The 24,221-nt window shown below is 46.8% G+C and overlaps 1 protein-coding gene and 2 pseudogenes across 1 annotated transcript; all 3 read left to right on the forward strand.

Moving 5' to 3' along the window:
- Positions 1–10,021: 10,021 nt before the first annotated feature.
- On the forward strand, positions 10,022–10,999 carry LOC139018352 (mas-related G-protein coupled receptor member X2-like). The gene has a single exon (XM_070426985.1). It carries the CDS (start codon positions 10,022–10,024, stop codon positions 10,997–10,999), a length of 978 nt encoding a protein of 325 aa, XP_070283086.1.
- Positions 11,000–11,617: 618 nt separating this feature from the next.
- Positions 11,618–12,623, forward strand: LOC139018353 (protein phosphatase 1 regulatory subunit 12C pseudogene; annotated as a pseudogene).
- Positions 12,624–20,910: 8,287 nt separating this feature from the next.
- LOC139018015 (mas-related G-protein coupled receptor member X2-like) lies at positions 20,911–23,625 on the forward strand (annotated as a pseudogene).
- The last annotated feature ends 596 nt before the right edge of the window (positions 23,626–24,221 follow it).

Genomic DNA, 24,221 nt, shown 5'->3' on the forward strand with positions numbered 1-24,221 from the left:
TGCCCATCACCCAGCCTCTGCCAATGGTGACATCGTACACAAATACAGGACATTTTCAAAACCAAGAAATTGACCTGGGTAGGATACAATTATTCCCACTACACATCTTACTCAGATCTCACCCATTTTCACATGCACACATTTTTACTGTGCATAATTCTAGGACATTTTATCACATGTATAGATTCATGTAATGACAGCCACATTCAAGATTTGGAACTGTTTCTTTGTCACAAAAGAATCCTCTTGGGCAACTCTTTGTAGACACACCCAACCTGTGCCCCTTCCAAACTCTTGGCAACCACTGATCTCTTCTCCATCTCTATACTTTTTTCATTTCAAAAATGTTGTACAAATGGAATCATACAGTATTCAGCCTTTGAGTATGACTTTTTTCATTCAGCACAATGACCTCAAGATTCATCCAAGTTGTTGCACGAATCAATAGTTTGTTTTTCGTTTTTAAAATTGCTGTGTCGTATTCTTTATATGGATGCATTACATATTGTTTCACTACTCACAAGTGGAAGGACATTTGATTTGTTTCCAGTTTGATTATTATAATAAAATTGCTATGAATGAATATCTGTATAGAGGTTTTCATGTGAACATAAGTTTACCATTCTCTAAAATAAATGCCAGGAATAATTGCTGTTTTATATGGTAAGTATATGTCCAAATTTGTAAGAAAATGCATAGTTTTTCAGCATGGCCATACCATTTTACTTTCCAACCAGCAATCTATGAGAGATCCAGTTTTCCTAAAGCCTTGTCAATATTTGAAGAAATCGGTATTTTTTAATTTTAGCCATGCTAAGGAGTGTGTAATAGTATCTCGTCATGGTTTTAATTTTGTATTTCCCTAATGGCTAGGGGTGCAAAACTATTTCATATATTTATTTGCCTCCCATGTATTTCTTTTGGTGAAGTGTCTGTTCAAGTCTCTTGCCCTGGTTGAGTCCAACTCTCCATTAACTCCATGCCTGTTTCCAGGGAGCTGAGTGTAACCAGAGAACAACACACAACCAATGGTTTCACTTTCAATCTATGTCCACAAACTACAAGTATCCACTTAGCTCTGCTGAGTCATCAGGTACCTTTTCCATAACTACCCTCTCAATTTCCAAGGGAAACACTAAACTCCATCTCTCTCCTGAAACTCCCTCCTCACTCTTTTATCACTCTCAGATGCTGCCCTCCTGAGAATGTCCCCATCTCCCAACACCAAATCTATCAGCCAAACTGCCTCTGTGCTCACTTCGCTGCCTTTCCTCTCAGGCCAGGGAAGAGCTCTGCATTCTCCTACCCTAAACCATCCTTTCCACCTGAAGACAGGTTCCCACCCCTCTCCTCCACAGACACACTTATACAATTACTAGAGGCCCAGTGCACAAAATTCATGCACAGGGAAGGAGGATGTCCCTCAGCCCGGCCTGCACCCTCTCCAATCTGGGACCCCTTGGGTGATGTCTGCTGCCAGTTTAGGCCCAATCTCTGTGTGATCAGGCCTAAACTGGCAGTCAGAAATCCCTCTCCCAATCTGGGACTGCTGGCTCCTAATCGTTTGCCTGCCTGCCTGCCTGCCTGATCACCCCCTAACTGCTCCCCTGCCAACCTGATTGCCCTCAACTGCCCTCCCCTGCCAGCCTGATCGCCTCCAATTGCCCTGCCCTGTAGGCTTTGTCACTCCCAACTGCCCTCTCCTACTGGCCTGGTCGCCCCCAACTGCCCTCCCCTGCCAGCCTTATGGCCCACAACTGCCCTTCCCTGCTGACTTGGTCACCAACAACTGCCAAAAGTTTTGGTCTTTTATATTTCCACTAGAGGCCAGGTGCACAAAAATTTGTGCACTCGGTGGGGGGGAGGGTCCCCCAGCTCGGCCTGTGCCCTCTCACAGTCTGGGACCCCTCGGGAGATAATGACCTGCTGGCTTAGGCCTGCTCCCAGGTGGCAGAGGGCAGGCCCAATCCCTAAGTGCAGCCCTGGTCAGGCTCAGAGCAGGGCTGATTGGGGAGTTGGGGCGCCGCCCCATCATGCACAGAGCAGGGCGGATCGGGAGGTTGCAATGCCACCCTCAGTCACGCTCAGGGTAGACTGATTAGGGGGTTGGGGCACCGCCCCCTGTTACACTCAAGGCAGGGTCAATGGGGAGGTTGTGGCACCACCCCCTGTCACGCACAGAGCAGGGCCGATCAGGGGGTTGGGGCGCTGCCCCCTGTCACTCACAGAGCAGGGCCAATCAGGGGGTTGGGGCGCTGCTCCCTGTCACTCACAGAGCAGGGCCGATCAGGGGGTTGGGGCGCTGCCCCCTGTCACTAACAGAGCAGGGTCCATCACGGGGGTTGGGGCGCTGCCCCCTGTCACTCACAGAGCAGGGCCCATCAGGGGGTTGAGGAGCTCCCCCCTGCAACTCACAGAGTAGGGCCGATAGGGGAGCTGGGGCACCACCCCCTGTCACACACAGAGCAGGGCGGATCAGAGGGTTGGGGTGCTGCACCCTGTCACACTCAGGGCAGGGCCAATGGGGAGGTTATGGCTCTACCCTGTCACACACAGAGCAAGGCCTGTGGAGGGGGGTTGGGGCGCCACCCTCTATTACCCACAGAGCAGGGCCGATCAGGGGCTTGGGGCACTGCCACTGTCACACTCAGGGCAGGGCCGATGGAGAGGTTATGGTTCTACCCTGTCACACACAGAGCAGGGCCGATCAGGGGGTTGGTGCGCTGCACCCTGTCACACACAGAGCCACAGGGCAATTGGGGGATTGGGGAGCTCTTCCCTATCAGGCACAGAGCAGGGCTGATCAGGGGGTTTGGGCGCTGCCCCCTGTCACACTGATCCCGGTGCCGGGAGACATATTACCCTTTTACTATATAGAATAGAGGCCTGGTGCACAGGTAGGGGCCGGCTGGTTTGCCCTGAAGGGTGTCCTGGATCAGGGTGCCCACTGGGGTACCTGGCCAGTCTGGGTGAGGGGCTGAGGGCTGTTTTCCGGAAGCAAATGACTGAAGCTCCCAACCGCTCCTTTTTTTTCTTTTTTTTTTTTTTTTTATTCTGGGCCAGCTTTAGCTCTGAGGCCTCGCTGCTGAAAACATGGATACAATGTTGCGGTCCGGGGCTGACTGAAAGCCGGTTTTGTTTAGCTTCTTATTTGCAACATAGTAATAGTTGCTTAGAGTTGCAGTTGAGAGGCCAGCAAGTGAGGCAGGGAACGTTGGAGTCTGCAGTTCCTGGAGGAAGCAAGCCTCCCTGCTCGCTTCAGTGCATGGCTGCCGGCCGCCATCTTGGCTGACAGTTAATTTGCATAAGGATACACTGATTAGCCAATGGGAAGGGTAGCGGTCGTACGCCAATTACCATGTTTCTCTTTTATTAGTGTAGATGAGTAAAATATAATTCTATGTAATTTTAATTATTTTCATCTCTGTCATTATTACTTTGGTTTCTCTCCATATGTTTTTTTTTTTTTTCCATTTGTGGGTTTAAAGTTTATTTTTTTATTTTTTTTATTTTTGTTTTTGTTTTTTAATTAAATCTTTATTGTTCAGATTATTACATTTGTTCCTCTTTTTTCCCCCCATAACTCCCCTCCTTCCAGCTCCCACCCCACCCTCCACCCTCACTCCCCACCCACTGTGTTCATCCATAGGTGCATGATTTTTGTCCAGTCACTTCCCGCATCTCCCACACCCCTTTTCCCCCCAAGAATAGTCATTCTATTCCCTTTCTATATCCCTGATTCTATTATAATCACCAGTTCATTCTGTACATCAGGTTATTTATTCACTTGATTCTTAGATTCATTTGTTGATAGATGCATGTTTGTTGTTCATAATTTGTATCTTTACCTTTTTCTTCTTCTTCCTCTTCTTAAAGGATACCTTTCAGCATTTCATATAATACTGGTTTGGCGGTGATGAACTCCTTTAGCTTTTCCTTATCTGTGAAGCTCTTTATCTGACCTTCAATTCTGAATGATAGCTTTGCTGGATAAAGTACTCTTGGTTGTAGGTTCTTGGTATTCAGCACTTTGAATATTTCTTGCCATTCCCTTCTGGCCTGCAAAGTTTCTGTTGAGAAATCAGCTGACAGTCGTATGGGTATTCCCTTGTAGGTAATTGAGCCTCTTTCTCTTGCTGCTTTTAAGATTTTCTCTTTGTCTTTTGCTCTTGGCATTTTAATGATGATGTGTCTTGGTGTGGTCCTCTTTGGATTCCTTTTGTTTGGGGTTCTCTGCGCTTCTTGGACCTGTAAGTCCATTTCTTTCTCCAGATGGGGGAAGTTTTCTGCCATTATTTCTTGAAATAGGTTTTCAATATCTTGCTGTCTCTCATCTTCTGGCACTCCAATAATTCTGATATTAGACCGCTTAAAGCTGTCCCAGAGGCTCCTTACACTATCTTCACACTTTCGGATTCTTTTTTCATTTTGCTTTTCCAATTGGGTGTTTTTTGTCGAATCTTTGGTTTGATTATTGTGCTCCTCTGGTCTGCTATTGGGTATAATATTCTTTATTTCAGTCCGTGTATGCTTACTTTCTAATTTCTTTATCGTAGCATCGAGGGTCTCATTAGTTTTCGTGAGGCTCTGCACAAATTTATGGCAAGCCCTCAAAATTGCGATTCTTAGCTCCATATCCTCCATTTCTGTCATGTTTTTTTGTCTCCGCATCTTTTATGCTTTCTTGGTGCACCCCTTTGTGGTCTCTGTGCACAGTCTTGTTCTAGCCAAGCCTTAATTGTTGTAGTTAACACTAGAGGGATTTGACCACCAGGCCGACTGGCTATAGGAATCAGCTGTATGGAAAACGTCTGCCTTCTGGGGAGGCGCTAATCCAGCCTTTGCCTGAGGCGATCGGCAAATGGCTGTGCGCAGGGAGCAGTTATGGCCACGCTCAGTCCCGTTCCCAGAGGCTCTGCTTCTCAGAACCCCGGCAGCCGCTGCAAACCTCGGAGAGAAAGCTGCCCTCAGGTTCCAACTGATGCCGGATAATCCCGCTTCTCCCGTTTGAGTCTGGGTCCCTAGAGACTCGCCCGGATCCGGAGCCCAGAGTCTGAGACTCACTCCCGACAGAAAACGACAACCGCACCCTCAGCCACCAGCCCACTTTGCGCGCGCACCTCGGTACCTTTGTATTTTCCACACTGCGCCGCCTCTGAGCCTCGATTTGCTGTTCTCTTTCCTTCTAGTTGTAGAGTCTCTCTTCAGCCAGCCTTCCTGTGGTTCTGGGTGATGTCCGTTCCGTCTTTTAGTTGTATTTTTGAAATGGTTGTTTGCGGCAGCGGTCTCCGGTGTTTACCTACGCCGCCATCTTGGTCTCTCTCCCTCTCCATATGTTTAAGAGCCATTTTTATTTTGAGAAGTTGTGAATTTATGACCTATAATCATTTTCTTATTGGCTTGCTAGATTTTTGAATTATCATTTTACAGGAACTTTTACAAATAGGGGAACTAGTAATTTTTCTTTTATATGAGTTACCAATATTTTTCCCAACTCATTTTTCATCTTTTGATTGTGATGGTTCATGCCATGCCAAAAAAATTTTATATTATCATCCTTATTAATCTTTTCTTTAATGCCTTCTGAATTTTGTGCTACACTTTGAAAGTCTTTCCCAACATTGAGAGAGAAAAAAAACTTTCCTATGGTTTCTCCAGGTACTAATATAGTTTCATTATTTTTAAGTATTTGGATTATATATGGATTTATCCTAATATCAGATGCAAAGTATGTTTTCAACTGTATTTATTTTACTTTTTAATATATTTTTATTGATTTCAGAGATGAAGAAAGAGAGATAGAAGCATCAATGAGGAGAGAGAATCATTGATTGGCTGCCTCCTGCATGCCCCACACTGAGAATCAAGCCCATAACCCGGGAATGTGCCCGAACTGGGAATCAAACTGTGACCTCCTGGTTCACAGGTCGATGATCAAGCACTGAGCCACGCCAACTGGCCAGGCCAACTTTATTTTATTTTATTTTATCTTATTTTATTTTATTTTATTTTATTTTATTTTATTTTATATGACCACCAGTGATCCCAATTCCATTCACCAAATAGTTCATGTTACACCCACTACTTTAATATACATTTTTTTGTCATATAATAAATTCCCATATGCATTTCGGTCTAATTCTGAGACTTTTGTTTCATTGACCAGTTTTCCTACATTTGGCTTTCTGGATCCAACTCCTCCTCAACTTCTAATAAACAAAGACCCCATCAGACTTTCTCTCTTTTCACTCTACAGCTCGGTCAGACCTTTGAGGATAAGCTCCAAAAGGCCTTGCTCTAGTTTATGGTTGTTGTTAACAATAACATTCCATTGCCTGAAATAATGCCTATGACACATGCCTAAGTCTATGTTAGTTTGCTATGGCTGCCATAAAAAGTACCACAGACTGGGTGGCTTAAACAACAGAAATTTATTTTCTCACAATTCTGAAGGCTAAAATTCTGAGATCAAGGTATTGGGAAGGTTGTCAGGCTCTGAGGCCTCTCTTCTTGGTTTATAGATGGTATCTTCTCTTTGTGTCCTCACATGTATCTGTGTCCTGATCTCCCCTTCCTATAAGGATGCCAGTCATGTTAGATAATTACTCACTATAGAAACCTCATTTTAACTTATTTACCTCTCTAAAGACCCTATCTGCAACTAGCCAGATAGCTTGAAATAAGACTTCAGCATATAAACTTTGGGGGACACAATTCAGTCTATAATAAGATCTTCATTAAATACTAGAGGCCTGATGCACAAAATTTGTGCAAGAGTAGGGCTTCCTTCTCCCAGCTGCCAGCACAGGCTTCCCTTCCAGCACTCAGACCTGGGCTTGCCTCAAAGCCCCAGCTTCATCCAGAAGGTCATCCGGAAGGACGTCCAGTCTAATTAGCATATTACACCTTTATTATTATAGATTTGCTGAATGAACCCACTGAGGAACTTTTCTGAATATTTGAAATAGTTTCTAATCCAAATGACATTAAGAAAATAACAAGTAACTCACCCTGGCCAGTGTGGCTCAGTTAGTGAGAGCATTGTCCCATACGCTGAAAGGTCTTGAGTTCCATTCTAGGTCAGGCCTCAACCTAGGTTGAGGGTTTGATCCCCAGTTGGGGTGTGTCCGAGAGGCAACCAATTGATGTTTCTCGCATCGGTGTTTCTCTGTCTCCCTTCATCTCTCTAAAAAAAACCAATAAGCATATCTTCAGATGAGGATTTTAAAAGAGTACACAAGTAACTTAATTTGACTGTAGCATGAGGCACATGAAAGGAAAACATAAGAGATAAGAGTTAAATTTTTAATATTGACAACAAATAAAAATAAATTTTAAAATTAGATAAAGTGGAAGAGGGAAGAAGAATGTTCTGTGTGCTGAACTCCTTATGTTTAAAAGGGATGCCGCTGGAACCGGTTTGGCTCAGTGGATAGAGCGTCGGCCTGTGGACTGAAAGGTCCCAGGTTTGATTCCGGTCATCGATTCCGGTCAAGGGCATGTACCTTGGTTGCGGGCACATCCCCAGTGGGGGGTGTGCAGGAGGCAGCTGATTGATGTTTCTCTCTCATCGATGTTTCTAGCTCTCTGTCTCTCTCCCTTCTTCTCTGTAAAAAATCAATAAAAATATATTTTAAAAAAATAAAAAATAAAAAAAAATAAAAGGGATGCCAATTGATCTACTTCTCCATGTTCATAAATTAAAAATATAACTTTAAGTTTATGGTTCAGAGCTAATAATAAAGGAAGTAAGAATAGGTTGAACTTCGAAGAATAGGATTCAGGGAGCCTGTCACCTTGTATATACTTCTCTCTCGTTTAGAGGGAAATTATACACAAGAATGCATATTGCTGTGATAATTTAAAAAAAAACACACAAGAATAGTGGGTTTGGGCCATGGTGGATTTCCAATCACTCTATGATATACTTTATTCTTTAGTTTTAAAGCCTCACAATGCAAACTCACATTGTTTGACATTGCTCCCCAGGCTCAATCTTCAACTATAGATTCCACAACAGTGATTACCAGGAGGATGACCGGATGGGGTAGGATGGCAGTGGCTGACATGTGAGTGGACATGGGGCAAATGATAAGAAACATCTCAGTAACTGATCATGTCTCAAACAGCTCTGGTCTCTGACTTGCCCACAGTCCTGGCACAGGAAATTGCAAGGTCTGTCCAATATCTTGATAAACCTTCCTTAGTCACCAGCTTTCAGTCCAGCTCCTTCACACATCTCCTGATTTAGAAGGCAGAGACGTGTCTCTGGCATCACTCAATCCCAGGAAGACTCTCCCCTTCAGCACAGGTCAGCTCGCCACCTCAGGCCAGAAGAATGGAAGAAAGGTAAGAATATATACCCAGAACTCATTTATGTCCAAAGCCAGTTATGGTTTTTGCTCTAAGTTCCCATCCCCATGGTTCCCAGGCACTACATGCAGGGGTCCTGGTGCATCCTTCAGGGAAAAGCAGGAGACATGAAGCTCTCCTCTAGTGTCTTTGGGTGCAACAACTCTGACTGTTGGAGATGCAAATGGGTCAACAAGAACCTTTCTCTCTTCTGATCCATTTCCCAACAGGCTCCCCTTTATTCCAACCATTCAAATCTGGTGTCATGGAGAGAACATTGCCTCAAATATTAATTTAGGGAGCAAAGTAAAATGTGAGCATTGCTTCCCAAGTCGGAACTGTTGTTTACCCAGATTTCACTTTTTTCCTTTTTCCCCTCTTCTCTTGTGGATATGGCAGAGTGCCAGGAGTAAACAGCCCAAACTGGGGTAAATGGGGGATGTTTCATGAGGGACTATTGAGCGGGCTTAAAAGAAAGTGACAATGCATGGTGAAGCACCCTTAGGAAAGAAACAGAGGAGAACTTTTTTCACCCTGAGGCTTAAAGGGACCCGGGAAAGAGCAAGTGCACAGATAGAGCAGAGCTGTAATCATAGCAGCAGCAATAGGAAGGACCACCAGCCAGGAGGAGGAGCAGGCCCAGGCCAACACACTGCCCAGAGGGAGAGAGCCAGGAGATGAAAAGGCCAAATCTCTTTTTCCCTGCCCTCCAGTCTCCTGGTAGCAACCAGAAATCAGAAGGACATGATCTCACTGATGAGATACCATCATTACCAGGAAAACCCCTGGGTGGGCTCAGGCTGCCTGTCACTGTGTCCAATAACGAAAGCAGGGTTGAATCATATAAGGTGTATATTGAGAAGGCTAGCCAACCAAGAAGACAGGGTGCTTACAAGCCTTCAAATCCTGTCTTACAGCAAGGTACAGGGGACAGGATTATAAAGGAGAAAGGACCAGGGTGAGGCTGGGAACGGAATGCAGCTACATGCAGCCCTGGAGGTCTGCAGACATCAGCTATTGTCCTTTAGTCATCAGGAGATGAGATGATGTTGATGAGCTGACATACTGAGCCACTTTGAGCCCAGTTCACGCCGCCATCCTCACACCTGCCCTAGCAAGAGATCACATTCCCTTCATGTCCCTAAAGCATGGTCTTTCTCCTTGGTGGATGGGGCCGTTAGTCATGAGGGTGGACTGTAGTCATCTCTGCTCTTCCTGACTTCATGCAGCTGAGGGGGAAACTCCAGCTGAGGACAGACCTAATACTTGGGTCCAGAGCCCTCTCCTGGTCTGTCACATTCTATTCCAGTCATTGATCTCCTTCTCCAGAACATTCTGGGGACCTGACATCACCTCTGGACAATGAGTGGGAGCTGTGGTAGGGGGGCATGGTGGGACTACAGAATGTCCCCATGTCAGTAGCAGGTTTGTGTTGCAGTAGAGCAAGCCCAGGCTCTAGAGTCAGAGGGAGAACTGGGTTTGAATCCAGGTCCAGGACTCCAAGGCTGGGCCTTTCATAATATCTTAACCTCTGGACCCTCCTTTCCTGGTTCTGTAACATGGGACAGCAATAGCCCACAGCTTGATGGCTCTGAGAATCATTGATCATACCAGTGCCCAACTCTTGTTTTCTTCCAGGGTCACCACTGCAGGGATTGAGAGCACAAATATGACTGTCACAGCCTGGGGGACCGAGCTCACACCAACCAATGGAAGTGACCAGGCTCTTGCTAAATGGAACATAGCCACCCTGACCCCAGACGTGCTGGTCTTCACCATGGCCCTGGTGGGGCTGGCAGGGAACGCGGTGGTGCTCTGGCTGCTGGGCTTCCGCATGCGCAGGAACGCCTTCTCTGTCTACATCCTCAACCTGGCAGGGGCCGACTTCCTATTCCTCTGCTACCTATTTATACAGAGTCTAGTTTACGTTTTCAGGTTTTATTTTGTCAGTCAAGTAATTATATTTCTCTCACCTGTGTCAACCTTTGCCTACATCTCAGGCCTGAGCTTTCTCAGCGCCATCAGCACAGAGCGCTGCCTGTCTGTCCTGTGGCCCATCTGGTACCGCTGCCGCCGCCCCAGACACCTGTCAACCATCATGTGTGCCCTGCTCTGGGCCCTGTCCCTGCTGCTGAGCATCCTGGATAAAAATTTCTCTTGGATTCTGTTTGATTTATTAAGCCGTTCCATGTGTCGGGTATTTGACTTCATCGCTGCGGCGTGGCTGATTTCGTTATTTGTGCTTCTCTCTGGGTCCAGCCTGGCCCTGATGACCAGACTGCTGTGTGGCTCCCACCGGGTGCCGCCCACCAGACTCTACATGACCGTTGTGATCACAGTGCTGGTCTTCCTCCTCTGTGGCCTGCCCTTCGGTATCAACTGGTTCATCATATTCTGGATTCCAAATGAATCTCATACCTTCTTTGATCTTTCCATACCGGTAGTACTTCTTTCCTGTGTCAACAGCTGTGCCAACCCCATCATTTACTTCTTCGTTGGCTCCTTCAGGCAGCGTTGGTGGAAGCAGAGACACACCCTGAGACTGGTTCTCCAGAGGGCTCTGCAGGACACTCCTGAGGTGGATGAACCTGGAGAAAGCCTTCCTAGGGAAACCCTGGCCATGTCGGGAAGCAGTCTGGGGCAATGATGAGAGCCTCTGTCCTGATCAGTCTGGAGTAACTTTGAGACTCACTGCTGCCCTGCCAGGCTTGGAAAGTATCTAGTCTTCTCTCAGCCTCAGCCTCAGAATGTGTCAGTGATTCCCCAATCTCTTCAAATAGGTTGTTTTTAATCTGACTGCTCTAGTTTTTCTCATTAGTCTGAAAATTATGCCTTGCCACCGTTTCTGACATTACCATTAAATTTCTCATGTAATCATCCTCTGAATTTATTTATTGAATGCTTTTTCTTTACAAGTGGATCTGAAAAGTCTTCTTGAAATACTTGGCCTTGAACTGATAACTATAATTTACCTAGTAAGTACCCTATGTCACATTCGCCAGCCACACTAACCTTTTAAAAAGGCAAGGAGAGATAAACAGGAACTGGAAAAATAGAAATGGGAAAAGAGGCAATTTATAGTGTTATCCTATCTAATAATAGATAGACATGGTAATTGACCATACCTTCGCTACACCTCCCATTGGCTAATCAGCGTGATATCCAAATTAACTGCCAACAAAGATGGCGGCTAATTTGCATACTGCAGGCAGGGTGGGTCACCGGGACCCAGGAGCCACCTTTCCTGCGGCCAGTGTTCGTGATCATGATTGGAAAGCCAGGCTGCAGGCAAGGCAGCCCCCTGGAACCCAGGAGCCCGTCAGTGAGGTCTGCAGGCGAAGCAGTGATCAAGCTATGAGGGGGATGGTGGGGGGTGGAAGGAGCTACAGGAGCAGCTCTGGCCAAAGACGAAGACTTCCACCAGAGCGAGGAGCCAAGAGCTGCTTGGGTGCTCAGGCCTGTGGGAAAGCAGGCACCGTGAGCTGGTGATCCCAACGGCCTGATAGCGTTGGAGGTGGTGTTGGGACTGGGACTGGCGAATGGGCAGAAGATGGCACTGATTGGGCCAATTGCTATGATGCCCACTGTAGCCAGCAAACTGCCTGATCAGGGGTTGGGGCCAGCAGCCAACCTCACAGCCCCTCCCCCATGCCGGCCTTCCCCTGATCAGACTCTCCCATCCCGATCAAGAGCAGGGTGCACAGAGCCTGGACCCTTCCTGGCAGCCCTGAGTCCCTGGGGCTGAGAATTCTGATGACCCTGCCCAGAGAGTAGAGGTGCCTGAGGGGCAGGGACAGGGACCACAGGTCTCCAGGGAGCACTGCAGAGTTTTCAATGAGAGGAGAGGGCCTGTGAAGGGGGAGAAGGTGAAGCCAGTGGACATCAGCCCAGAATCCAGCCCTTCCCCTCCAGAGGCAGTAGGACCTAAACCCAGAACCCCAGCACAAATTGGAAGAGCCTGAGGGAGCTTCAGGAAGCTCTACGCAAAGCTGCACATTGAGAACGAGAGACTTCGTGAAGCCCTGACCCAGGCCACGCTGCGGCTGGAGCAACTCAAGGTGGAGCTGGAGTGCACCATGCAGAGGCAAGAGCACTTTGCAGAGAGGCCAGCCATCCTGGAGCTGGCGAGATTTGAGTGTAGGGCCCTAGTGTGCAAGGCTGCTGAACTGGGAGAGGAGCTGAAGGGCCTGTCCAATCTCCAAGCTGACAACCAGCACCTCAAGGATGAGAATGTGGCCCTGATCTGCGTCATCAGCAAACTGTCCAAGTGACCCCAGAGGACTTGCCCCTGCACCCGCATCTATACAGCTGCTTTTGCCACATGCACCCCTTCCCTGTGTGAACATGAGTGATAGGGCTGTCGAGGAGTCTCTGAGAAGCCATAACCTCCCTTGAGATCTCCAGGTTAGGAGGGGAGGACAGAGCCCCCAGGAGCCAAGGGGGGCATCTGAGGCCAGGATGGAGATGGGAGGCTGAGCCAGGTAGGGGGACCAGGGCTGCAGGCAGAACCAGAAAGGAACTGAGGACCAGGAAGTGCCAGGACCAGTAGCCAGGACCAGAGTGGTCACCCAGAAGTCCCCTCTCATGTGTGCTGCCACCAGTCACCCCTCCAGCCCCTGAGCATGGATCCTAGAATGTGCCAACCATCCCGCTGGCCTGGGCTAGGTAAGCCTGTATATAGGGTCTGTGTGCAATAGGGAGGGACGTCTTCTATTTTTTGCTGCCCCTTCCCCATCACTGTCCCGGGCAGGGGGAGAAGGTATTTTTCAGACATAGCACAGGCACCACAAGTAAAAGTTGTGAAGTTGCCAAAAAAAAAACAAAAAAAAAAAAGAAGAGCAGGCCAGCCAGCCAAACACCCTCTCTCTTCCCACCACCCTCTGTCCCCCTGGCCAGCCCTGCACTTGATCAACCTGCCCCACCACAATAGGCCCACAGCCCCTCCCCGTGGCTGTCAGCCCCTGATTGCACCCCCTCCACCCCAAGAGGGGGCAGGGCTGGGAGGCAACCTCCTGCAACACCTCCCCAGGCTGGCCCCAGACATGGCCCAGCATTGGGCCAAGTCGGAGAAGGTGAAGCTGTGGGAGGTGTCTGTGGCTGCCCTCCACTCCCTCCTGGAGCCCTTCATCTACCTGGCCAGCAAGATGACCCAGCCCCAGAGCAAGTCCGCCTTCCCCCTCAGCCATAAGAACAAGGGCAGCAGCTCCTTGGATGGCTGAAGAGCTGCCATCCCTTCTTCACCTCCCCAACCCCAGTCCAGCTTCTGGGGCTTTGGAGGATGGGTTGAAGGGAAAGACAACTCCCACTAGGGCAGGCAGCTGGGCAGTTCCAGGCTCGGGCCACTTTGGCTTCCTCCAAAATCCGGGAAGTGCAAGTAATCAAGGTTAGTGCACCCAGTCTCTCCCTCCACCCCAGCTTCCATCCTATCTACCCCTCTGTGACCTGGGGCAGATGTGGGTCAGGGTCCCTCCCCCCTGCCCTGGTTGGGAAGCAGAGCTTCCCCACAGAAGTGCCACGTCTAGGGTCTGGTTCTGATCATGGGTCCCACACCTCTGGGCTTCTGCCACACACACACACACAAACACTTATGGCACCAGCCTAGACTCCAGGGGAAGGGTGTCCAGGTATCGTGTATGCGTGTGCATCCTGGTGTTAGGGGTGCCTCCTCACCCAGCAACCTGACCTTGTTCCCATCTGTGCCGTGGCTGGAAGAAGCCAGCCTCCTGGGAAGTGTGATTTTCTACTTGACCTCCTGCCCCAATTGTTTCACTTCCTCTTCCTGCTTCATTAGTTGAGGTGGAATGGTATGATGACTGGGCTGATTCACCAAGGGGCTTTGTTACCCAGCAAGGTTTTCTCTCTCTGGGCTTTCGTTTCCTTATCTGTACAGTGACAGGAGTTGCTTAGATGGCCTTCAGATCCTCTCCAGCCCTATGACTTTATAATGCCCCTGGCTTCGGGCCAGCTGACTGTCTCCTTTGTTTCTTCTCCCTCTTCAAGGTGCTATGCCTACCAGCCCTGGAGGCTGGGACTCTGCTCTCCGACAACCGCCAGGGGGCAGGAGTGCACTATCTACTCTAGTTGCCAGAATGGCTGCTTAGTGCCCACTGGGGAACTTCACACCCCTGGGGGCTGGTCTTCACTCCTTCCTGTGGTTGTTTTCAGCTATTAGCTGGACTTTATTTATAAATTACCTGTTATAAGTTAGTATGCTGCCATGCTAAAGGCTGAACAAGGTGCTCCTCTAGCCCTTCTTACCTCATGTCTCAGCAGAACAAGGCCAACAGTAGTAACTTCTCAGGAGCAGACAGAACTGTTGGGGCTCAGAAGGATGGTTAAACTCTCAACATGCTGTAAGGTGAGCTCATGACCCACAACTTCCTGGGCCCGCTTCATGCTTCTCTCTGGGCTTCTGATGGGCACCGTTACCATAGGTGAGCCCTAAGGCCGGGCCACATCCAGTGCATGCCCCTTCCCAAAACAGAGAGGTGAGCAGGGGCAGGCGGTCCCAGGCTGAGCAAGTCAAGTTAGGGCATATACAGGCTCGGGCTTAAAGTTCATTTATTGATGCATTGGACACAATAAAACCACAACTGTTATCAAAAAAAAAAAGTGGGAATATGCTAATTGACTCTCGCACCATCACAAAGATGGTGGCACCCGCAGCCAATAAGGAGGGAATATGCTAATTGACAGTTCTGCCCTCAAATATGGCGGTGCCCACCGCCACAAGATGGCCAGCAGAGGAGGGCAGTTGTGGGTGATCAGGCCAGTAGGGGAGGGCAGTTAGGGGTAACCAGGCCAGCAGGGGAGGGCAGTTAGGGGTGACCAGGCCAGCAAGGGAGGGCAGTTAGGAGTGACCAGGCCAGCAGGGGAGGGCAACTGGGGGGGGGACCAGGCCGGCAGGGGAGGGCAACCAGGCTGGCAGGGGAGGGCAATTGGGAATGACTGGGCCAGTAGGGGAGGGCAGTTGGGGGCAACCAGACCAGCAGGGGAGGGCAGTGGGAGGAGACCAGGCTGGCAAGTGAGGGCAGTTGGGGGCCATAGGGCCAGCCGGGTAGTGGTAAGGAGGTGATCAGGCAAGCAGACAGAAGCAGTTAGGACCAATCAGGCAGGCTGGCAGCCAACGGTTGGGAGTCACCAGTCCGGATTGTGAGAGGGATGTCCAACTGCTGACATCCCCTGAGGGGTCCCAGATTGGAGAGGGTGCAGGCTGGGCTAAGGGACACCCCTCCCCCCCAGTGCACAAATTTCATGCACTGGGCCTCTAGTTGTTACTAAAAGTACAAAGGTTGTTTAGAAAATGGTTACCAGTATGCAAATAAGTTTCATTCCCCGTGACACCCCAAATATATGGTCATAGTTGCTAGAACTCTCTTAAGAATGATCAGCCCAGCCCGTGTAGCTCAGTGTTTGAGTGTTGACTGATGAACCAGGAGGACACAGATCAATTCCTGGTCAGGGCACATGCTCGAGTTGGAGTCTCGGTCCTCCATGGAGGCCATGCAGGAGGCAGCCAATCAATGATTCTCTCTCATCACTGATGTTTCTATTTCTCTCTCCCTCTCCTTTCCTCTCTCTGAAATCATTAAAAAAATTTTAATGGATCATTGGCTGAAGTGCAGTGAGTAATGAGCCATGTCTCTTGTGGTGCTGAAGTGTCAGAAATTGGCATAAGTTTTGCAAAATGAGTTAGAGTCAAGTCTACAATACTGTCAAGTCCAGACATCACCAGCAAGGTCACCCAAGCAGGACAAGCCAAAGAGGAAAGTCCTGCTCTCCTGACACTGGCTCTACGATATGTTCAACCCTACAGGGTCTGAAACCACATCTAGAAACAACAAGCAGGTGGAACAAGGACAAGGGTTGGGGGAAGTGGGAAGCAAGAAACAAAAGAATGCACCCTCTTCTGGACTACAGTCTTTTTGTCTGCAAAAGGCCACATTGGAGCAGGAGAGATGGTTCATCTTTCAATTAAACTCAATGTTTTATGCCTCATATAAAACTTCAACTCTAATTGTTTACAGCTTTGATATGGATGATGGCATAAGAGTTGGTAACCAGTTATCAGAAATCTCAAATTTAAATTCTGCATGATATCTCCTACCTCTTTTGAAATGTAGTATCTATAGTATCTTGATATTTAGATCTGAGCTGTTTTAACATCCTGTTATACATGTGAGAGAATAATGCGTATCAACTTCAGAACCTCTGAAGAGATCAGTGAGTGAAAGTTAGGCCTTTAGCTATAACTGCAAAATTTTATTTATTCACTTATAAAGAAATATTGGAAGCAAATATGATAAAATTTTAATATATACTTAAATTTAATGGTGATTATGTGAATGCTTATTATATTATCTCATGGACTACATGCCTAGTTTACAATCTTCTTTCCAGCATAAACCTTGTTCTCATTCTTGGTAACTGCTATATGCATGTAGCTAGTAAATCCAACAAACTTTTCAATCTGATTAATTATAGACCAACAACAAGTTGCAAAATTACTGCGGAGAGTTCCTGTCTGCCCGTCACCCAGCCTCTGCCAATGGTGACATCTTACACAAATACAGGACATTTTCAAAACCAAGAAATTGACCTGGATAGGATACAATTATTCACACTACACATCTTACTCAGATCTCACCCATTTTCACATGCACACATTTTTACTGTGCATAATTCTAAGACATTTTATCACATGTATAAATTCATGTAATGACAGCCACATTCAAGATTTGGAACTGTTTCTTTGTCACAAAAGAATCCTCCTGGACAACTCTTTGTAGACACACACAACCTGTGCCCCTTCCAAACTCTTGGCAACCACTGATCTCTTCTCCATCTCTATACTTTTTTCATTTCAAAAATGTTGTACAAATGGAATCATACAGTATTCAGATTTTGAGTTTGACTTTTTTCATTCAGCACAATGACCTCAAGATCCATCCAAGTGGTTGCGCGAATCAATAGTTTGTTGTTCGTTTTTAAAATTGCTGTGTCGTATTCTTTATATGGATGCATTACATTGTGTTTCACTACTCACAAGTGGAAGGACATTTGGTTTGTTTCCAGTTTGATTATTATAATAAAATTGCTATGAATGAACATCTGTTTAGAGGTTTCCATGTGAACATAAGTTTACCATTCTCTAAAATAAATGCCAGGAATAATTGCTGTTTTATATGGTAAGTATATGTCCAAATTTGTAAGAAAATGTATAGTTTTTCAGCATGGCCATACCATTTTACTTTCCAACCAGAAATCTATGAGATATCCAGTTTTCCTAAAGTCTTGTCAATATTTGAAGGAATCGGTATTTTTTCATTTTAGCCATGCTAAGGAGTGTGTAATAGTATCTCATCGTGGTTTTAATTTTGTATTTCCCTAATGGCTAGGGGTGCAAAACTATTTCATATATTTATTTGCCTTCCATGTATTTCCTTTGGTGAAGTGTCTGTTCAAGTCTTTTGCCCTGGTTGAGTCCAATTCTCCATTAACTCCATGCCTGTTTCCAGGGAGCTGAGTGTAACCAGAGAGCAACACACAACCAATGGCTTCGCTTTCAATCTATGTCACAAACTACAAGTATCCACTTAGCTCTGCTGAGTCATCAGGTACCTTTTCCATAACTACCCTCTCAATTTCCAAGGGAAACACTAAACTCCATCTCTCTCCTGAAACCCCCTCCTCACTCTTTTATCACTCTCACATGCTGCCCTCCTGAGAATGTCCCATCTCCCGACACCAAATCTATCAGCCAAACTGCCTCTGTGCTCACTTAGCTGCCTTTCTCGCAGGCCAGGGAAGAGCTCTGCATTCTCCTACCCTAAACCATCCTTTCCACCTGCAGACAGGTTCCCACCCCTCTCCTCCACAGACACACTTATACAATTACTAGAGGCCCAGTGCATGAAATTCATGCACAGGGAGGGAGGATGTCCCTCAGCCCGGCCTATACCCTCTCCAATCTGGAACCCCTTGGGTGATGTCTGCTGCCAGTTTAGGCTCAATCCCTGTGTGATCAGGCCTAAAATGTCAGTCAGACATGCCTCTCACAATCTGGGACTGCTGGCTCCTAATCGTTTGCCTGCCTGCCTGCCTGATTCCCCTCTAACCACTCCCCTGCCAGCCCAATCACCCCCAACTGCCCTCCCCTGCCAGCCTGATCGCCCCCAATTGCCCTGCCCTGCAGGCCTCGTCAATCCCAAATGCCTTCTCCTGCTGGCCTGGTCGCCCCCAACTGCCCTCCCCTGCCAGCTTTATGGCCCCCATCTGCCCTCCCCTGCTGATCTGGTGACCAATAACTGCCAAAAGTTTTGGTCTTTTATATTTCTTTGAGTAAAATATAACTCTATGTAATTTTAATTTTCATCTCTGTTATTATTACTTTGGTTTCTCTCCATATGTTTAAGAGCCATTTTTATTTTGAGAAGTTGTGCATTTATGACCTATAATCACTTTCTTATTGGCTTGTTAGATTTTGAATTATCATTTTACAGGAACTTTTACAAATAGGGGAACTAGTAATTTTTCTTTTATATGAGTTACCAATATTTTCCCAACTCATTTTTCATCTTTTGATTGTGATGGTTCATGCCATACCAAAAAAATTCTATATGTTCTCATCCTTATTAATCTTTTCTTTAATGCCTTCTGAATTTTGTGCTACACTTTGAAAGTCTTTCCGAACATTGGGAAGAAAAAAAAACTTTCCTATGGTTTCTCCAGGTACTAATAAAGTTTCATGATTTATTTTTAAGTATTTGGATTATATATGGATTTATCCTAATATCAGATGCAAAGTATGTTTTCAACTGTACTTATTTTAATTTTTAATATATTTTTATTGATTTCAGAGATGAAGAGAGAGAGAAACATCAATGAGGAGAGAGAATCATTGATTGGCTGCCTCCTGCATGCCCCACACTGAGGATCAAGCCCACAACTGGTCTTGCAAGGCCTGTCACGCCATAATAAATGTGAACAATGCACTGCCCTGGGGTGGGGAGGGAAGGTCGTTATCACTGGCTCCAGGACAGATCATCAACACCTGGGGGCCTTCCTGTAAGCCCATGAAAGAGGGTGAAACCATATCTGCAAGACAAAGACCCCAGAAGGTTATAAAAAGCAAAGCCTCTGTGTGTTATTTCACACTGATTTGGAAATTAATCCTGGAGTCCACTAGTGTCAATAAACGGGTCCCTCCTTTTCTCTAGGAAGTGTGCTTGGTATTTCTTTGCTCTTCTGTAACATAATAAGATCTTTATTAAATACTAGAGGCCTGATGCACAAAATTCGTGCAAGAGTAGGCCTTCCTTCTCCCAGCTGCCAGCACTGGCATCCCTTCCAGCACTCGGACCCGGGGTTCCCTCGAAGCCCCAGCTTCTTCCAGAAGGTCATCCGGAAGGACGTCCAGTCTAATTATCATATTATGCTTTTATTATTATAGATTTGCTGAATAAATGCATTGAAGAACTTTTCTGAATATTTCAAATAGTTTCTAATCCAAATGACACTTAAAAAATAACAAGTAACTCACCCTGGCCAGTGTGGCTCAGTTAGTTGGAGCATTGTCCATATGCCAAAAGGTCTTGGGTTCAATTCTAGGGCAGGCCTCAACCTAGGTTGAGGGTTTGATCCCCAGTTGGGGTGTGTCCAAGAGGCAACCAATTGATTTTTCTCACATCGATGTTTCTCTGTCTCCCTTCATCTCTGTAAAAAAATCAATAAGCGTATCTTCAGATGAGGATTTTAAAAGAGTACACAAGTAACTTAATGTGACTGTAGCATGAGGCACATGAAAGGAAAACATAAGAGATAAGAGTTAAATTTCTAATATTTACACCAAATAAAAATAAATTTTAAAATTAGATAAAGTGGAAGAGGGAAGAAGAATGTTATGTGTGCTGAACTCCTTCTGTTTAAAAAGGATGCCAATTGATCTACTTCTTAATGTTTATAAATTAAAAAAAATAACTTTAAGTTTACGGCTCAGAGCTAATAATAAAGGAAGTAAGAATTGGTTGAACTTTGAAGAATAGAATTCAGGGAGCCTGTCACCTTGTGTATACTTCTCTATCATTTGGAGGGAAATTATACACAAGAATGCATATTGCTGTGATAATTTAAAAAAACACACAAGAAAAGTGGGTTTTGGCCATGGTGGACTTTCAATCACTCTACGATATACTTTATTCTTTAGTTTTAAAGCTTCACAATGCAAACTCATATTGTTTGACACTGCTCCCCTGGCTCAGTCTTCAACTATAGGTTCCACAACAGTGATAACCAGGAGGATGACCGGATGGCGTAGGATGGGAGTGGCTGACATGTGAGTGGACATGGAGCAAATGATAAGAAACATCTCAGTAACTGACCATGTCTCAAACAGCTCTGGTCTCTGACTTGCCCACAGTCCTTGCACAGGAAATTGCAAGGTCTGTCTAATATCTTGATAAACCTTGCTTAGTCACCAGCTTTCAGTCCAGCTCCTTCACACATCTCCTGATTTAGAGGGCAGAGACGTGTCTCTGGCATCACTCAATCCCTGGAAGACTCTCCCCTTCAGCACAGGTCAGCTCTCCACCTCAGGCCAGAAGAATGGAAGAAAGGTAAGAATATATACCCAGAACTCATTTATGTCCAAAGCCAGTTATGGTTTTTGCTCTAAGTTCCCATCCCCATGGTTCCCAGGCTCTACATGCAGGGGTCCTGGTGCATCCTTCAGGGAAAAGCAGGAGACATGAAGCTCTCCCCTAGTGTCTAGTGTTGGGTGCAACAACTCTGACTGTTGGAGATGCAAATGAGTCAACAAGAACCTTTCTCTCTTCTGATCCATTTCCCAACAGGCTCCCCTTCATTCCAACCATTCAAATCTGGTGTCATGGAGAGGACATTGCCTCAAATATTAATTTAGGGAGCAAAGTAAAATGTGAGCATTGCTTCCCAAGTCAGAACTGTTGTTAACCCAGATTTCACTTGTTTCCTTTTTTCCCTCTTCTCTTGTGGATATGGCAGAGTGCCAGGAGTAAACAGACCAACTGGGGTAAATAGGGGTTGTTTCATGAGGGACTATTGAGCGGCTTTAAAGGAAAGTGACAATGCATGGTGAAGCACCCTTAGGAAAGAAATAGAGGAGAACTTTTTTCACCCTGAGCCTTAAAGGGACCTGGGAAAGAGCAAGTGCACAGACAGAGCAGAGCTGTAATCATAGCAGCAGCAATAGGAAGGACCACCAGCCAGGAGGAGGAGCAGGCCCAGGCCAACACACTGCCCAGAGGGAGAGAGCCAGGAGATGAAAAGGCCAAATCTCTTTTTCCCTGCCCTCCAGTCTCCTGGTAGCAACCAGAAATCAGAAGGACAGGATCTCACTGATGAGATACCATCATTACCAGGAAAACCCTGGGTGGGCTCAGGCTGCCTGTCACTGTGTCCAATAACGAAAGCAGGGTTGAATCATATAAGGTGTATATTGAGAAGGCTAGCCAACCAAGAAGACAGGGTGCTTACAAGCATTCAAATCCTGTCTTACAGCAAGGTACAGGGGACAGGATTATAAAGGGGAAAGGACCAGGGTGAGGCTGGGAACAGAATGCAGCTACATGCAGCCCTGGAGGTCTGCAGACATCAGCTATTGTCCTTTAGTCATCAGGAGATGAGATGATGTTGATGAGCTGACATACTGAGCCACTTTGAGCCCAGTTCACGCAGTCATCCTCACACCTGCACTAGCAAGAGATCAAATTCCCTTCATGTCCCTAAAGCATGGTCTTTCTCCTTGGTGGATGGGCCCGTTAGTCATGAGGGTGGACTGTGGTTATCTCTGCTCTTCCTGACTTTATGCAGCTGAGGGGGGAACTCCAGCTGAGGACAGAACTAATACTTGGGTCCAGAGCCCTCTCCCTGTCTCTCAGATTCTATTCCAGACATTGATCTCCTTCTTCAGAACATTCTGGAGACATGACATCGCCTCTGGACAGTGAGTGGGAGCTGTGGTAGGGGGGCATGGTGGGACTACAGAATGTCCCCATGTCAGTAGCAGGTTTGTGTTGCAATAGAGCAAGCCCAGGCTCTAGAGTCAGAGGGAGAACTGGGTTTGAATCCAGGTCCAGGACTCCAAGACTGGGCCTTCCATAAGTATCTTAACCTCTGGACCCTCCTTTCCTGGTTCTGTAACATGGGACAGCAATAGCCCACAGCATGATGGCTCTGAGAATCATTGATCATACCAGTGCCCAACTCTTGTTTTCTTCCAGGGTCACCACTGCAGGGTTTGAGAGCACAAATATGACTGTCACAGTCTGGGGGACCGAGCTCACACCAACCAATGGAAGTGACCAGGCTCCTTCTAATTAGAACAAAGCCACCCTGATCCAAGCTGTGCTGATCTGCACCGTGGCCATGGTGGGGCTGGCAGGGAACGCGGTGGTGCTCTGGCTGCTGGGCTTCCGCATGCGCAGGAACGCCTTCTCCGTCTACGTCCTCAACCTGGCAGGGGCCGACTTCCTCTTCCTCTGCTACCGATTTATACAGAGTCTAGCTTTCGTTTTTAGGTTTTATTTTGTCGTTAGAGTAATTATCAGATTTCTCTCGCCTGTGTCAACCTTTGCCTACATCTCAGGCCTGAGCTTTCTCAGCGCCATCAGCACAGAGCGCTGCCTGTCTGTCCTGTGGCCCATCTGGTACCGCTGCCGCCGCCCCAGATACCTGTCAACCATCATGTGTGCCCTGCTCTGGGCCCTGTCGCTGCTGCTGAGCATCCTGGATAAAAATTTCTCTTGGATTCTGTTGGATTTATTAAGCCTTTCCATGTGTCGGGTATTTGACTTCATCGCTGCGGCATGGCTGGTTTTGTTATTTTTGCTTCTCTCTGGGTCCAGCCTGGCCCTGATTACCAGACTGCTGTGTGGCTCCAACCGGGTGCCGCCCACCAGGCTCTACATGACCGTTGTGATCACAGTGCTGGTCTTCCTCCTCTGTGGCCTGCCCTTCGGCATCTACTGGTTCATCATATTCTGGTTTCCAAATGAATCTAATGCCTTCTTTGATCTTTCCATAATGGTAGTACTTCTGTCCTGTGTCAACAGCTGTGCCAACCCCATCATTTACTTCTTCGTTGGCTCCTTCAGGCAGCGATGGTGGAAGCAGAGACACACCCTGAGACTGGTTCTCCAGAGGGCTCTGCAGGACACTCCTGAGGTGGATGAACCTGGAGAAAGCCTTCCTGGGGAAACCCTGGCCATGTCGGGAGGCAGTCTGGAGCAGGGATGAGAGCCTCTGTCCTGATCAGTCTGGAGTAACTTTGAGACTCACTGCTGCTCTGCCAGGCTGGGAAAGTATCTAGTCTTCTCTCAGCCTCAGCCTCAGAATGTGTCAGTGATTCCCCAATCTCTTCAAATAGGTTGTTTTTAATCTGACTGCTCTAGTTTTTCTCATTAGTCTGAAAATTACGCCTTGCCACCATTTCTGACATTACCATTAAATTTCTCATGTAATCATCCTCTGAATTTACTTATTGAATGCTTTTTCTTTACACGTGGATCTGAAAAGTCTTCTTGAAATACTTGGCCTTGAATTGATAACTATAATTTACCTAGTAAGTGCCCTATGTCACATTAGCCAGCCACACTAACCTTTTAAAACAGGCAAGGAAAGTTAAACAGGAACTGGAAAAATAGAAATGGGAAAAGAGGCAATTTATAGTGTTATCCTATCTAATAATAGATAGACATGGTAATTGGCCATACCTTCGATACACCTCCCATTGGCTAATCAGCGTGATATCCAAATTAACTGCCAAAAAGGTGGCGGCTAATTTGCATACTGCAGGCAGGGTGGGACACCGGGACCCAGGAGCCGCCTTTCCT

The sequence above is a fragment of the Myotis yumanensis genome, unplaced genomic scaffold (genome assembly GCF_028538775.1).
Source record: "Myotis yumanensis isolate MYYU_CA2020_CCGP unplaced genomic scaffold, mMyoYum1.0.hap1 SCAF_10, whole genome shotgun sequence".
Lineage (NCBI taxonomy): Eukaryota > Metazoa > Chordata > Mammalia > Chiroptera > Vespertilionidae > Myotis > Myotis yumanensis.

Excerpts from the sequence above, each read along its gene's own strand:
- LOC139018352 (XM_070426985.1), top strand. The coding sequence starts at position 10,022 with ATGACTGTCACAGCCTGGGGGACCGAGCTCACACCAACCAATGGAAGT.